A 14846-nucleotide genomic window follows, 5' to 3' on the forward strand; every position below is an offset into this window, starting at 1 on the left:
TTTGATTAATAGATTGTCATTGAAATTGTACTTTTCTTAGGACCCAGTCATTTGGTTAAACATGTAAAGCCTTGGTTACCTGTGCTAGTTTCAGCAGTGTGTGTGTAGCTAAGTGTAACTCACTCATCTTTGTAAATAGTGTCTCAGTCACACAGCTAACCCTTAGGAATTTATGGAGCCTAGGATGAGTCTTTTCTTCTTCTGGCCAGATGTGACTGAAAGAATATCACATATTTATGAAATAAGCCAAAGTGTTTGGTAATGACGCATATGTCTCATTATTGAATTTTACTGACTGGGACTACTAAAATTGTGTCTTTTGTCAGAATTGCTGGGCATGTGTTTTTATTTACTTATTTTATGAATTGTTAAATGTAATTAAGTAGAGGAGCAAATTAAGACAATAGTTTAAAGTTTATATAAGGTAGAGTTGTTTTTTTTTAAATTTTCCTGAGCCTGACGCTAGGACCTCCCTAAGCCAGTCACCCCTAATACTGTTGCAGCTTCTGTCATATGCATGCTGTTAATGTGACTTCAGTCTGCCCGACTATTTGCGACCCTATGGATTATGGCCTGCCAGGCTCCTTTGTCCATAGGGTTCTCCAGGCAAGAAGTGCTGGAATGGGTTACCGTGCCCTCCTCCGGGGAATCTTCCCAACCCGGGAATCAAACCTGCGTTTCTTCAGTCTCCTGCTTTGGCATTGGCAGGCGGGTTTTTACCAGATAGCACCACCTATGAGTGTTTGTAAATAGAGGGTGGAAGTAGCAGCACTAGTTTTTCTGAACATGTTATCATGGGAACTGTGTTACCAAGGAAGTGATAGACTTTGTATTTAACTTTTTTTATATGGTCTATTTGTTTATTTTGTTGGATATTTTAATTAAAGACTCACACAGAAGTGGTACTTCTGAATTTAGTATTTAATTCACCAAAATGTGTTGAGTGCCTACTACATGTCAGACACTATGCAGGGAGCAGGAATTATTTCCTGTAAGAAAAGCAGAAGCCAGTGTTAAAAATGGGGGGTTTGGTTTGCAATTCAGGACGAATGAAGAAATATTATACACACACACATATGTGTGCATACCCACACCTCTGGGATATTTGGGTAGCATAGGAAACAAAATTTTCACTATGACCTGTGCTCATAAACCAAAAGCTTTTCGTGTGGGTTAGTAGGCTTATCTTTTTTAGTAAGCAGTGGTGCTTGACAGCTCAGAGTAAATTTTAACTGATCTTTCACTAAGATACCAGAAAACTTTAGTTAGCTTTCTAATACAGCTGTGAATAACACTGAGCACGTTGGATCCAAATGTTCAATGATTAGCCTCCCACATTACTGGCAATGAGAGCAAAGGTAATCTTTCAGTTTACCTTGTGCCTGGGTCATGGAAAATAACTCCTGATGAGATAGTAGCAGGGCATAAATGCGAAAACATAATTTAGGGGCTGATAATTTAGAGACATAGCTTATTCCTCTGCCTTTGTATGCTATATATAAATTTCTATACAGTATTTTAAGAAAAGCCTAAAAGAGAATTTTCTTAAAATTGAATTTTTTTCTTATAATTTCTTAGTAGAAACCTGTATAATTTTTCCTAGTAGTGATCAATAGTAAAGCTTACACTTTTTCAGCCTTCTATCCAGGGCAATTGCCTCATGTTAAAGGCTTTGTTTTCATACCTTCCCTCCCCTCTCCCCTCTACTGTGTTTTATTTTATAAAGCAGCTGGAACTTATTTTTAAATCCCATGATAAGATCCCACTCAAACAAAAGGAAGTACTTTTTGTAAGGAACTGTATTTCGAGTACTCTCTTCCATATAAATGTGTTAAGTACATGATCAAGAAGGGATACCTTTAGGTTGGAGATGAAGACCTCCTGTTTTAGAGTCTTATATTTGCGAATAGTGGTAGATGTTACGTTTTCTCTTTATTGATTATTTGTTGTGTAAGGGATTGTATTTTTACATGCTGTTTTATGTGTGTTTTTTTAGCCTCTTGTGGAAGCAGCAATCCCTAACCTACACAGCCCGCCGACCACGAGCACTTCCGCCCTCAACAGCCTGGTGGTCTCTTGCGCATCTGCTGTTGGTGTGAGAGTGGCCGCTACGTATGAAGCTGGGGCCTTGTCTCTCAAGAAAGTTATGAACTTTTACAGTGCAGCCCCTTGTGAGCCTGGAGCTCTGGCAGGCAGCAGTTCCATAGGCCCAGAAGGTCTGAAAGATAGCAGAGAAGAACAGGTCAAACAGGAGTCAATGCAAGGAAAGAAGAGTTCAAGTCTTGTGGATATCAGAGAGGAAGAGTCTGAGGGAGGCAGCCGAAGACTCTCTCTCCCTGGCTTGTTGTCACAAGGTGAGGGAACAACTAGCTTTTGTGAGCTTACTTCTGGTGAATCCAAGATGCTCCTGACATCACATATTGTGTTATAATAAATTTGCTTTCTTAATTACTAAAGTTAGCATATTCAAATATCAAGATTTATTTCATTAATTAATTTTTTAAAGTTGCATATTACTGTGCTTTATAAATAACTTTAGACCCTCACTTTTTCATGATACATGCTTCTGCTTATGAACCTTGTATAAGCTAGTGGCACACTCAGCAGAAAAGATTGTAATTCTTAACCAGTGATGATCACTTTCTTTGTGACCCACAACTTAATGATCAAGTGACTGAGTCTGTACTTAGTGACACTTGATGATTTCCTTCAAAACAGTCTGTCACCAGATTGGTGTACAAGATTTGCACTGTGTTATAACAGCCTTTGGTATAATTTGCTGCTGCTACTGGTGCTAAGTCACTTCAGTCATGTCCGACTCTGTGCGACCCCATAGATGGCAGCCCACCAGGCTCCCCCATCCCTGGAATTCTCTAGGCAAGAACACTGGAGTGGGTGGCCATTTCCTTTTCCAGTGCATGAAAGTGAAAAGTGAAAGTGAAGTCGCTCAGTTGTGTCCAACTCTTCGTAACCCCATGATTGCAGCCCACCAGGCTCCTCCGTCCATGGGATTTTCCAGGCAAGAGTACTGGAGTGGGTTGCCAGTGCCTTCTCCTTTAGAACACTGTAAAAGATGTCAGCATTCTTTTTTAAAAGATGAAGTTCTCTATAAAATAAAGTTAGCAGGCAAAATGCAAAAGCTTTTTAGTATTTTTCATTCATAACCATTTTCTTAGTTAGAAACTTTAACACTTTATGTCTAAAGTAAATCTTTTGTTACAATATTTATAGCATGCTTGAACTTAAGACCTTCATTTGGAAAAGCTTTACTTTTAATTTTGCTTTGACATGGAAGAAATATTTCTTAGCCTTAGTGTAGTACTTTGTTAAGCTTGTTCTTTAGAATACCAGTTACATAAGATGTCATATAGCCATTCTATATAAAAAATGTACCGAAAAGAATTTTGTGGCCAAATGCTTGGAAGTGGGGTAGGACTAAACAACTTTAAACATGGCTTTTAATTGCAGGACTTGTCCGTACCTTTAGCATGCTAATGTGTGTGTGTGTGAATCTCCACAGGTGCGGGAAGAAAGAATGTAGTAGGCAGTATTTACCAAACTCACTTAATCCCCAGTTTTGCAGTGAACCTATAGAATATGCTTCACAAATATCATGTTAGTATATTTTCTTGAAAATCAACAGTTTATTAAAACGGTACCTTTCTTCTCACCTGTCTGTTCCCTCATGATATTTCTGGTTTGTTTTCAGTCTCGCCCAGACTCCTGAGGAAAGCGGCACGGGTGAAAACTCGAACGGTGGTTCTGACCCCGACATACAGTGGAGAAGCAGATGCGCTCCTGCCTTCTCTGAGAACAGAGGTGTGGACCTGGGGGAAGGGGAAGGAAGGACAGCTGGGGCATGGTGATGTTCTGCCCAGGTGAGTGCTGCCAGTGTTTACTGTTAGGCATTAGTTTAAACAAATAACTTCTCTCCCTTGAAGGTCTCCAAATCTCCACTTCCTCCTGGAGGAAATCTGGTCCCTTCTAGCTCTAGATTGTTATACACCATTAACTCTGATAAAAAACCAAAACAAACACCACCTGCTCCCCCCAATCATTCTTAGTCTTGAATTTGTTCCTAACAATAAAGGACTGAAGTATCCATGGTATATTTTTCCATCTCTTCTTTGATGTTTATTCATGTTAGAATGCAGAAAGGGGTGTTTGGGATAAGATTACATGTCACTGGAACATGTGAATGGTTCACGTTTTTAACTTATAAAAAAGAACCAACAGTTTTCTTAACCTGCAAGAGGTCTATCTGCTGCTGCCAAAATAACTATAACCACTGTATTAAACCATGTCTATTCATGTATATCATGGAAAAACTGTTTTAAGAGAAATTCTTTTGATATTAGCAATAAATATTTATAAAAGTGTGTAAATAGAATGATTATCTAAAACAGTCAGTTAATATAAATGTCTCTTTTCTCCTTAGCAGAGTGAAGCACCTAATTCATTAAAAAGTATACTTTCTGCCATATGAATCATTTAGTTGTTTTATGATTCTTAATAGATTCTGAATTATGGTGGTGAATTAGTGATTAATAGACAAAGATTAAATTGAAGCCATTTAAAATTACTTATATTTAGGAGTAGATTGAATATAAATCCAGTATTTTTAATTTTTTTTGGAAATATTTACTTTTACTTAAAAGCATTTATAATTTGAGAAAGTCCATGATTCTTGCTGAGAATACTTCTTACTCTGAGATTGTGTGTATGTGTGTATGTTTTTTTTTAAGGCTTCAACCATTGTGTGTAAAATGTCTGGATGGTAAAGAAGTAATCCATCTGGAGGCAGGTGGTTACCATTCTCTTGCACTTACTGCAAAATCCCAGGTAGGAGGCAAACTATTAAAAGCGGATCTTGATTTCATGAAAGACCAGCATGATGAGATTAGACTATCATTTGTTGAGAATCTTATCTGCTGTATGTCAGGCAACAATCCTATATCTCATTTGATCTTTTTAGTGTTTTACATTGCATTGTATTATTTCCATTTTATAGGTGAGGAAAGGGAGGTCTAGAGAAATTGTGTAACTTGGCTAAAGTCACATGTGTGACTGTAGAGTTTGGATTCAACACTGGTCTGCTTGACAGAGAAGCTTTTTTTTATTTTATTTATTTATTTATTTTTTTTATTAGTTGGAGGCTAATTACTTCACAACATTTCAGTGGGTTTTGTCATACATTGATATGAATCAGCCATAGATTTACACGTATTCCCCATCCCGATCCCCCCTCCCACCTCCCTCTCCACCCGATTCCTCTGGGTCTTCTCAGTGCACCAGGCCCGAGCACTTGTCTCATGCATCCCACCTGGGCTGGTGATCTGTTTCACCATAGATAGTATACATGCTGTTCTTTTGAAATATCCCACCCTCACATTCTCCATAATGTGCTCTTATGGAAAAATAGAACTCAGAGTTTTCTAAGGTATTGGTAAACTTTTATTTCTTGACGAAGAAAACACTTATTTAAGACAGTAAGAAAACAGAAGGCATTTCTCTCTTAAAATTGTGAGACCTGAAAGTGACCTCCAGAATCATTTAAAACCATGCCCACATACACAAATCCTTCTGAGAAAGGTAGATTTTTAAACTTAACTCTTAAATGTATTCATATAATGATTCTTTATCTTGCTATAAAAAGTCAGTAAAAGATTCTAAACACTTTAAATGTTTTAAATATGACATAATAGTCTCACCAAAAAGCCATTATAGCTCATATAAATAAATATAAATATTAGCAAAGAAAAGGATAGTTTGCTATTAATGTGATGAATCATCAAAAAGCCTTAAAAATAAGAAAATAGAAAGTTGGTAAGTTACAAAATAAACGTAAAAATTGCTAGCTTTCTTAAATACATAAAGTAAAGCAGAAAGCATGCTTAAGGAAAAAAAAAGCTGTTCACAATTACAACAAAAGTGTTAAGGAAATAGGAACATTGTTAATAGGAAAAATGTAGAGCCCACATGACACAAATTCAAGAACTCTTCTAAGTTATAAAAGAAAATAGTAAAGAGGGAAAAATTTTATTTTTAGGTAAGACTGAACATTGCAAAAATGCCATTTCTTCTAGATCATTAAATTAGTAGAGTGTAAATTCAGTACTATCCCCAGAATATTCCAATATAATATTTACAGCTTAATAAAATGATTCCCAAAATTATTCTAGGAGAATAAACAAAGGAGGTGAGCCACAAAAATTCTGAAAAAGAAAGCATTAGCCTTATAAAACATATTACAAAACTACAAACAGATTATTATAACAGAAATACACTATAGACTAGAAATAGCCACAAGTATATATAAGAATTTAGTCTGTAATAAAAAGTAGGCATTTCAGCATTCTGAATCAGCCACAGGTGTACATGTGTTTGGCAGCAATCGACACAATTCTGTAAAGCAGTTATCCTTCAATTAAAAAATAAATGTAAAAAATTTTAAAAAGTAGGCATTTCAGATCAGGTGGAGAAACAAGACAATGTTCAGTAAATACTGTTGGAACCACTGGCTTCTTATCTGCAGAAGAAAATTAAGAAAACTTTACATATTCTAATTCTGGATGGAGTAAAGATCTAGATGTTAAAAAATAAAGCTTTACATGTGTAAGAACAAATTTAGGTGATTTATTTTTTCAGTAATCTTAGGAGTAGAAAAAGATATGACATCAAAACCAGAAATTAGAAAGTAAAGATACATATGTTTGTCTATAATAATAATTCAACAGTCCCACACAGCAAAAACCTAAACACAAACCAAAAAACCCCACAAACAAATTTAAGATACATATGGGGAAAAACATTGTAACACATATGACCTGATCCATAAAGAAAAATTGTTTAAGAGCATTTATATTCCATTCACTGAAGAAAAAATAGAAGTAACCAGCAACAAAAGATGGTCAGCTACTCAGTGAGTAAATTTAAATTAAAACAAAATTTTCTCACCCATCAGGTTAGCAGGGATTGCATTTAATGCTAAGTGTTGGTGAGGGTGTGGGGAAAGGTGCACACATTGCAGGTGGGAATGTAAGTTGGACTTTGCTGGTAGACAGCTTGTTGGTGTATAGCGGAGATCAGAATGTGTGTGTTCACTGACCGCAAGCTCTTTGCTTAGGGATTTATCCTAAGGAAATAGATACGTTATATTTATATATATATAAAGAATTTTAATGAATTTTTACCTGAAGTAATTGGAAAGAAATTATTAATAAATATACTTACCTCATTAGGTAATTGATTAAACAACACCCATAGTGGAGTTTCACATAGTTACAAATGATACCGTAGCTCTGTACTTATTGACCTGGAAAGATGTCAGTGTGCAGAGCATTACATAAAAAGCATCAGGTCACAAAGCAGCATTGATAGTAGAGTCCCACTTTACACTTGACATTTTGTATATTCATTATATATAGGAGATAATACAATTTCTGGAATTATATATGTGTATGTTCCTAAAACAAGGTAGGAGTTGTCTCTGAGTGGGTGGTTCATTAGTAGTTTTCACTTTCTTTTTGTTGCTTTGTACTGTCACAGTCTTGTACGGTGGTTATGAATTGCTTTTATAATTAGAATAAACAAAATCATTTGCATTAAGCATAGTTACTGTAATCTGATTGTTTTTTTGTCTTTAGTAGAGCATAGGTGCTTTGTGCTTCTCCTGCAGTGATTCTTCATAAATGAAAAGCTTTCTAGTCGTTCCATAGGAACGACTTTATTCTGTGGACAGGAGTTGTGTCCACAGAATAAAGAATTGTGATTCCTTTTTCCTTCATGGTACTTAGCTTTATTTTTAAAAATCACTTTCTTTATAAGAGGCAGTATAGGATAGTTCCTGGGATTAAATCCTGGAAAATTTGTGACCTCTCTGGGCCAATTCCCTTATATGTTAAAAAAAAAAAGATTGATAGTGAAACATTAATTAATACACAGAAAGTATATTAAGAACAATGCCTGGCGGGCAATAAACTCCTGAGAAATGTTAGTTAAAATGAATTTTCTAAAGAGTTGAAAGACTAGGATAAGTAATTTGTGTGTAACTGTTGGTATATATGTGTTATTATAAAAGTTCAGAATTGGCATTCAAAAATCAGTGTCACATCTCTTACCTACTTTCCTGTGGTTTTCTAATAGGTTTACTCCTGGGGGAGCAACACCTTTGGTCAACTTGGGCATTCTGATTTTCCAACAACAGTTCCCCGTCTTGCAAAGGTACTTTTGTAACCTTGATGACTTTTATAGCAACTTCTTCCAGAATTCTAAGTTATAACACTTTATATTTCTCCAATTCTTGTTTTATAAAATTAGAAGAATTGTATACTTGTAACCTGTTTGTTATCACATACATTAAAATTTTTAAAAAACTGAAGCTGCTTGTTTTCAGGCAAAATGTTCCCATTTTTGATGTGTTAGTTTGTTTTAATATTTCTTTTTTTCTTAACTTCACTAAGTATTCATAGTTCTGTTTTTTTTTTTTTTTTTAAGTAAAGATGAACAGGTTATTTTAAAGCAAATATTTCTTGTACTGTGAGGTTGACTTCTAAGCTTTATACTACCACATAATGCCTACTCTGACTTCTCACCTAAGTTTGACTTTTTTTTAAGTGTAACTTTTACATAATACTATTTGATAGTTTGTTTTGTTTTGTTTTTATGTACACAGTAGTAAAACCTTTTTGTAACCCTTTTTGTTTTCTATAGGGAAGCTAAAAGTATAATTTCTTTATTGCTATATGAATTGGTTTTAATTTATGTAATGGGTACAGTTTTAGAGGACTGTTTCTCAACCTTTTTTTTCTGTCACAACATTCTGCAGAAATGCAAAATTCATCAGTAGTATTGACTCCTCATATAAGATCTGTTTGTTTTGGGAGTGGATGTGTTGTGGGCAGAGTAGGCATGATGATAGCCCAGTAGCCTAAGAGAATGGGATATGGGGCTCATGTGTTCGTAGTTTGAATCCTCTCCATCCTGATGCATGCTGTCTGCCCTGAGAGTATTAGAGACTAGAACGGGATGTTTACTTAAGTTTCAGGAACATGATTCAAAATATAAGCTACAGTTAATACATGTTCCAGTGATTCATGTATTCAGTGTACACTGTGCATCCATCACTACATAAGACCTTTACCTGTTGCCTTTCCTTCCAGTGAACTAATTTTACTGGGAAGGAAAGACTTAAATGAAACATTACAGAACAGTTGTTATTTCTAGCTCCAATCTTAAATATTTTTAGCATAAAATGTTTTAGTGGTAAGCTATTCAGTTTTGAATAGCACATCCTGTGGAGTTGGACATGACTTGGCAACTGAACAACAAATTCAATTTCTGATATTTTATTACAAATAAAAATATGGTAAATCATTGTTTCTTATTTTCTGTTCATTTGAATAAATTAGAACATTCTTATATTCCTACTGAGAAAAGTTTTATAATCCAGCATGAAGATGCTGGAAATACAATTTTTATTTAACATTTTAGAGTCGGACAAGAGAGAATAGAGTTTGTTATAAGGTTCTAGTTTCATTACTCTTTACCTATACCTCTGAAAATACAGCATCATGATTTTGGCCTTTATTTGGGGGGAGGTTTTATTTTGGTTTTTTATTTGAGAAAATTATTTTGAAGTCATTTTAATTAATGTGTGAATTAAAATCAAGTCAGAGTGAGACCTGAATTAGTTTTGATTAGAAACTAGGAAGATGACTCTTTCCTCCTGCAAAAATTTTAATTCATTCTTTGCAAAACTAGCAGGAAGTCAGTTTTATAGATGACCTGAATTTGAGAAGATAATGTCATGCCTGAAGAGGATAACTGTAAAGTAGTGGAGATGTGCGTGATAGTCACTCACACGCTGTCACCTAATCGCCCAGGATGTGAACCAAATCTAGACACGTAATCTCAAGATTAGACAGTTTTTGCTTTATTGCTCCACGATGGCTGAAGCTGGGCCTGCAGGACTGCTGCTGGGGCAGTGGTTTTCACAGCAGAACCCTTCCTTCAGACGAAACCTTGTGCTGGATCCCCTGCCTAAAACAGATAACTGTGGGGCTGTCTTAGTTGAAGGATGGAGGTGGGTGGGGATAGAACCCGGGCACCTGCCTTTCCGTGGTGGCTCCTAAATCACTACCTGGAATCCCAGAAACCTGAAGCCATTGGTTTGGGGCAGTGATTCTCAGACTTTTGCGTATATCAGAAACTCCTGGAGCGCTTGTCGAAGCTGACCGCCCAGTCCCTCCCCTCAATGGCTCTGGGCCTGAGTTTGCATTTCTCACATGTTCCTAGATGATTGTTGCTGCTGCTGCAAAAGCTTCTTGTTGAGCATCATTGGTCTAGGGGATCCCTGTAGATGGGCTTTTAAGGGGTTCTGCCTATTGTAGCATCCAGGGACGCAGTGAAGTCATGTGAGAGAGTTAGTGAGTTCCAAGTCAGAAAGCAGTTTTAGCACCCATGGGTTTAGTTGGCCAGAATGGAATTTAGCCTAGTTAGGTTTTCTTTTTACCTTGATTTTTGTGTACATAGCAGAATATGAATGGACAAAGGTGTGTCCTAGCTGTCAGAATAGGACTCTACAAGTTTCTGGGTCTTTGATTGTAGTACAAGCTACGTCCTATGACAGCTTCCAAAAAGAACAATTAAAATATCAAATGTATGGTTTTTTTCTTTTTGAATTCCAATTTTTCAGTTTTTTATAGAACAATCCAGTTCTAAATTTACTGGTTGAACAGGGTTCCTTTTCACTGCTGCATCTGTTCTTCAGTTGATTGGGTACGTTTCTGGGTACATTTCTGGGTAAGTCTTGCCCTCTGAGATGTAACTTTTATTCCACTTGTTCAGGTAACCTAACATTCTAGTTATTGTGGACTTGGAGTTGCATCTGATTCCTTCATCTCAGACAGACATGTCTTCCTGTCACTGCAGGTGAACAGTGAAAATGGAGTCTGGAGTGTGGCTGCAGGCCAGGATTATTCCCTGTTTTTAGTGGATACCGAAGACTTCCAGCCTGGGTTATGTTACAGTGGCCGGCAGGACCCAACAGAAGGTGACAGCCTTCCAGAGAATCACAGTGGTACTAAGATGCCAGTCCTTCTCTCCTGTAGTAAGGTGAACAGGAATTAGATCCTAAGGCCCACATCCTGTAACACATGAGAAATCTTTTGTTTCTGTTGCTGTTTGTATGTATGCCTAATACTTAGTGTCCCTGACTAATGTATTTAAAATTGCAAACCACTTCCCATCCCCCTTCACTCCTCATCTCCTTTTCCTGCTTTATTTCTCTCTACATTGCATATCATCATCTCACCCTCTATAGAGTTTACTTATTTTGTTTACTGTCTGTCCTCCTTAACTGTAAAATTCATTAGAGTAGGGATTTTAAGCTCTCTCATTTACAGCTGTATCCTCTTTTATAAATACCTTTCATAAATATTTGTTGAAGTAAATACTTTTATAAATAATTGTTGATATAACACCCTCACATAGGAATATTAAAAGTACTTATTTCACAGCAAAGTTTTCTGACTGTGTTTATGGAGTCCTCAGAAATGAATCAGAATAGAAGTTGAATAATGAATTTTTAACTGTTAGTAGAAAGTGAAAATTGCAGGGGCCTGAGGTGGGCTCATGGCAGACCTGACAGGCCACCAACAGTGCTGTTTCCCATCTCTTACCATCGTCTCTTAGCTTTTTCTTTTATTTACTACTGTTAGCTTATTTTTCCTTTGTTGATCTGAATTTATTTGCTTTCCTACTACTTACCTCTTTTTCTTAAACTTAGTACCATTGGTCTATTTCTGGTTTTCTTTTTCCTCACAACATTGCAAGGAAATTAACCTTCAAAGCTTGTGCATTCTGGGTTTTTTATTCTTACTGAATAATATATCCTATGGACTTTTTTTTTTTTTTAATCCTTTGTTTTTCTGGCTAAATATGTAATTGTGGCTATATATAAGGGCAAGATCTTTCTTGCTAAAGGTAACACTGGCCAAGATTTGACTCTTGACCTGTATATAGCCTGTTATTCCAGACATACTAATTGACTCTTTGTAGTTCTTGGCCCTGACTCCACATTCCTCATTAAAGATTCCACAGTCCAGGTAAAGGATGAAACGGGCTGATGAAATGGGTGAGGCTCAATCTGTGTCTTTAGTTATCATGGGCTCTTAATAGTGTATTGAGCCTGCAACTTGGTTGCCTAGTTTAATAGGGATATGTGACAAAGACATCAAATGTTTTTGTTCAGTGCTATCATGAATAAATGACAAAGTCCACTTTTAAAGAAAATCTATTTCTATTGTACTTTTAAAATATATAACTCCTAGATCCTTGATATTTTGACATACAGCATAGAGATGTCTATGCTTTACCATAGAGATGGTCTCTGCTCTTATCTGTTTCATTTGAAAAGAAGTCCTGAGACATGTGTTTGTATCATTTGGATCTTTGTATATTTAGAGTATTAGTGGTTCTAACTATGTGTAAAGTGAAATAAAAGGTATTGTGGCAATAAATAATACTATAGATGTTTATAGTTATATATATATATTGTGTTATAAGTATATAACAACAGTATACTGGTAAACCAGGCCTAAACATCAAAGTAAACTCAAAAGCTCTGATTTGTAATGTTTTCCAGTTTTGTGGGGTTTTTTTTTTTGTAAATTTCAGTATTGCCACTTTCAAACTACTAATGATTTAATAACCAACTTGCTGCAGAATTCCTACGTAGTTAGCTGTTGGCTCTCACCAGCTGTTATGAACCAACTTCAGTGCCCAAATTACTGCTAGTAAATTAGATTTTATCTTTAATCTCTTTCTTCTCCTGTTTTAGCTTGGGTATATAAGCAGAGTGACAGCCGGAAAAGACAGTTATCTAGCCTTGGTGGACAAAAACATTATGGGATATATTGCCAGTCTCCATGAGTTGGCTACTACTGAAAGACGCTTCTATTCAAAACTAAGTGATATCAAGTCCCAGATTCTCAGGCCTCTTCTTGGTTTAGGTAAGTAGAACTTCCCCCTCCACTGTTCCAGCCAGTCAGTTATCAGGAGTCTTGTTTTACCTCTTTTTCCTATATCACAAATAAAGAAAACTTTTTGTTTGAGTTGTACTCTGCTCCTTTCTTTCCAGTCTCTTCTTTTTGTGCCCAAGTGGTCAACAGCTTACAAGCCATTTCGTCTTTGCTGATAGCCCAGCTTCCCTATCCTGGCACCCCCAGAGCTCCTGTTACTTGTGGAAGTAGAAACACGGAGCTTTCATAAGACCCGTGGCAGAGAAGCAGAGCAACTGTGGAACAGTTGATCCTAGGAGTCAGACTTCTAAGCAACACTTCTAGCCACATTAGTTCTAAGATACCTTAAAAGTGTAAAGTGAAAGTGTTAGTCACTCAGTCATGTCCAACTCTTTGAGGCCCCCTTGGACTGTAACCTACCGGGCTCCTCTCTCCGTGGAATTCTCCAGGCAAGAATACTGGAATGGGTTGCCATTCACTTCTCCAGGGGATCTTCTGGTCCCAGAGGTCAAACCCGGGTCTCTAGCATTGAAGGCAGATTCTTTACCATCTAGGCCACCAGGCAAGCCCCAAGATAGCTTATATACTACTCCAAATTTTCATTTTCTTTGCTCTGCTTCTTAGAATTTTATCAAGTAGAACTTCATTTGAATTTACAAGTAGTATCTCAAAGTGTGAATAACTGTAAGAGTGTTAAGGATCTTACCCCCAACATTAGCAGAAATTGATTAAATCTTACCCCTTAGCTGTAATCAGTGACAACAGGGATTGAAGGTAAGGAGATAATATGGAGAAAATAGATTACAGTGGTCCTCGATGGGGTCCTGCTGTCTAGAAATACAATACTGGGGTCTCCAGGAGGTTATAAAGGAATACAGAATGGAGATGGGCGGGTGGGCTATTAAAGATTAACTTCCCCTAGTCGAAAGCTTTTGTAGGTTTGACCCTACTCTCAGAAAATGGAAAGGACCTTTTTTCTCTTTCATTCACCTGAACTCCTTGACCCCCTGTGAGGCCACAGAATTCAGACCAGTACTCTACTACTTAAATTGTGCTCTATTCATGCATCATTTTTCCACATTAGGGTGACATTGGCTTGTGTAGGTCAGTCCATTGTTTTTAATGGGAAAATACCTATTTTTCAAACAACTAACTTACAGTCTTTCTGAATTCAGTCCCTACATAAGCTGGAGACAGTCAGCATTTGTCTTTGTTTTTAACATGTTTTGCTTTTTTAAGTGTTGTGGAGTTCCTGTTCTATAAGTTCTCCTCCAATGGGTGGGCCTAGTACTTTGGCAAGAGATAGGAAGCAGTCCAAGCTGGAAGCTTCCTGGATTGCTCTGAAAGGAAAGTGAAACCTGTCCTTTTCCTATTCTGAGTCCTGATTTCTATATTGGTTTCATGTGGTCTGCTTATCAGCCTCACTGCTTAGAGAGAAGTCCTGCAAATTGGGTGTTTTGGACTGGGAAAAAGTAGTAGTCTCCTGATGTGCTTTATAAAGTTAAGAGTAACCAAGGCAGTCTAAGTCAATCTTAGACTATCTTGATCAAAGGCAACCTTTTTGGAATCTTTTTCTTTCCATGGAAGGGCAGGGCATATCCAGGGGGCAAGCAGAACTGAAGTCAGTGTAAAAGTGGGAAATGTTGACAGAGGTATTGCTATAGAAGTGAATTTAATTCCTGGCTGTTACTAACCAGTTGTATAAAGGTAGATATTTCACTTCCTTTCCCTTGGCCTTAGAAGACTTGGCTTCAAGATGAGAAGAGAGTTGGATTACCACAGTGGTTATCAAATATTGGCTGGTCTTCAGAATTACCTGGAAAG

General features: G+C 36.8%; 1 protein-coding gene across 3 annotated transcripts in view; it reads left to right on the forward strand.

Moving 5' to 3' along the window:
- ALS2 (alsin Rho guanine nucleotide exchange factor ALS2) overlaps positions 1-14846 on the forward strand; it is a 58630-nt gene that overhangs the window by 17270 nt on the left and 26514 nt on the right. For all 3 annotated transcript variants that reach the window (XM_043445186.1, XM_043445188.1, XM_043445187.1), the window contains exons 5-10: positions 1997-2354; positions 3710-3878; positions 4746-4842; positions 8146-8223; positions 10933-11115; positions 12842-13013. In XM_043445186.1, coding sequence (XP_043301121.1) covers positions 1997-2354; positions 3710-3878; positions 4746-4842; positions 8146-8223; positions 10933-11115; positions 12842-13013 — 1057 coding nt within the window. The remainder of the gene's footprint in view (positions 1-1996; positions 2355-3709; positions 3879-4745; positions 4843-8145; positions 8224-10932; positions 11116-12841; positions 13014-14846) is intronic.

Source organism: Cervus canadensis, chromosome 24 (genome assembly GCF_019320065.1).
Source record: "Cervus canadensis isolate Bull #8, Minnesota chromosome 24, ASM1932006v1, whole genome shotgun sequence".
Lineage (NCBI taxonomy): Eukaryota > Metazoa > Chordata > Mammalia > Artiodactyla > Cervidae > Cervus > Cervus canadensis.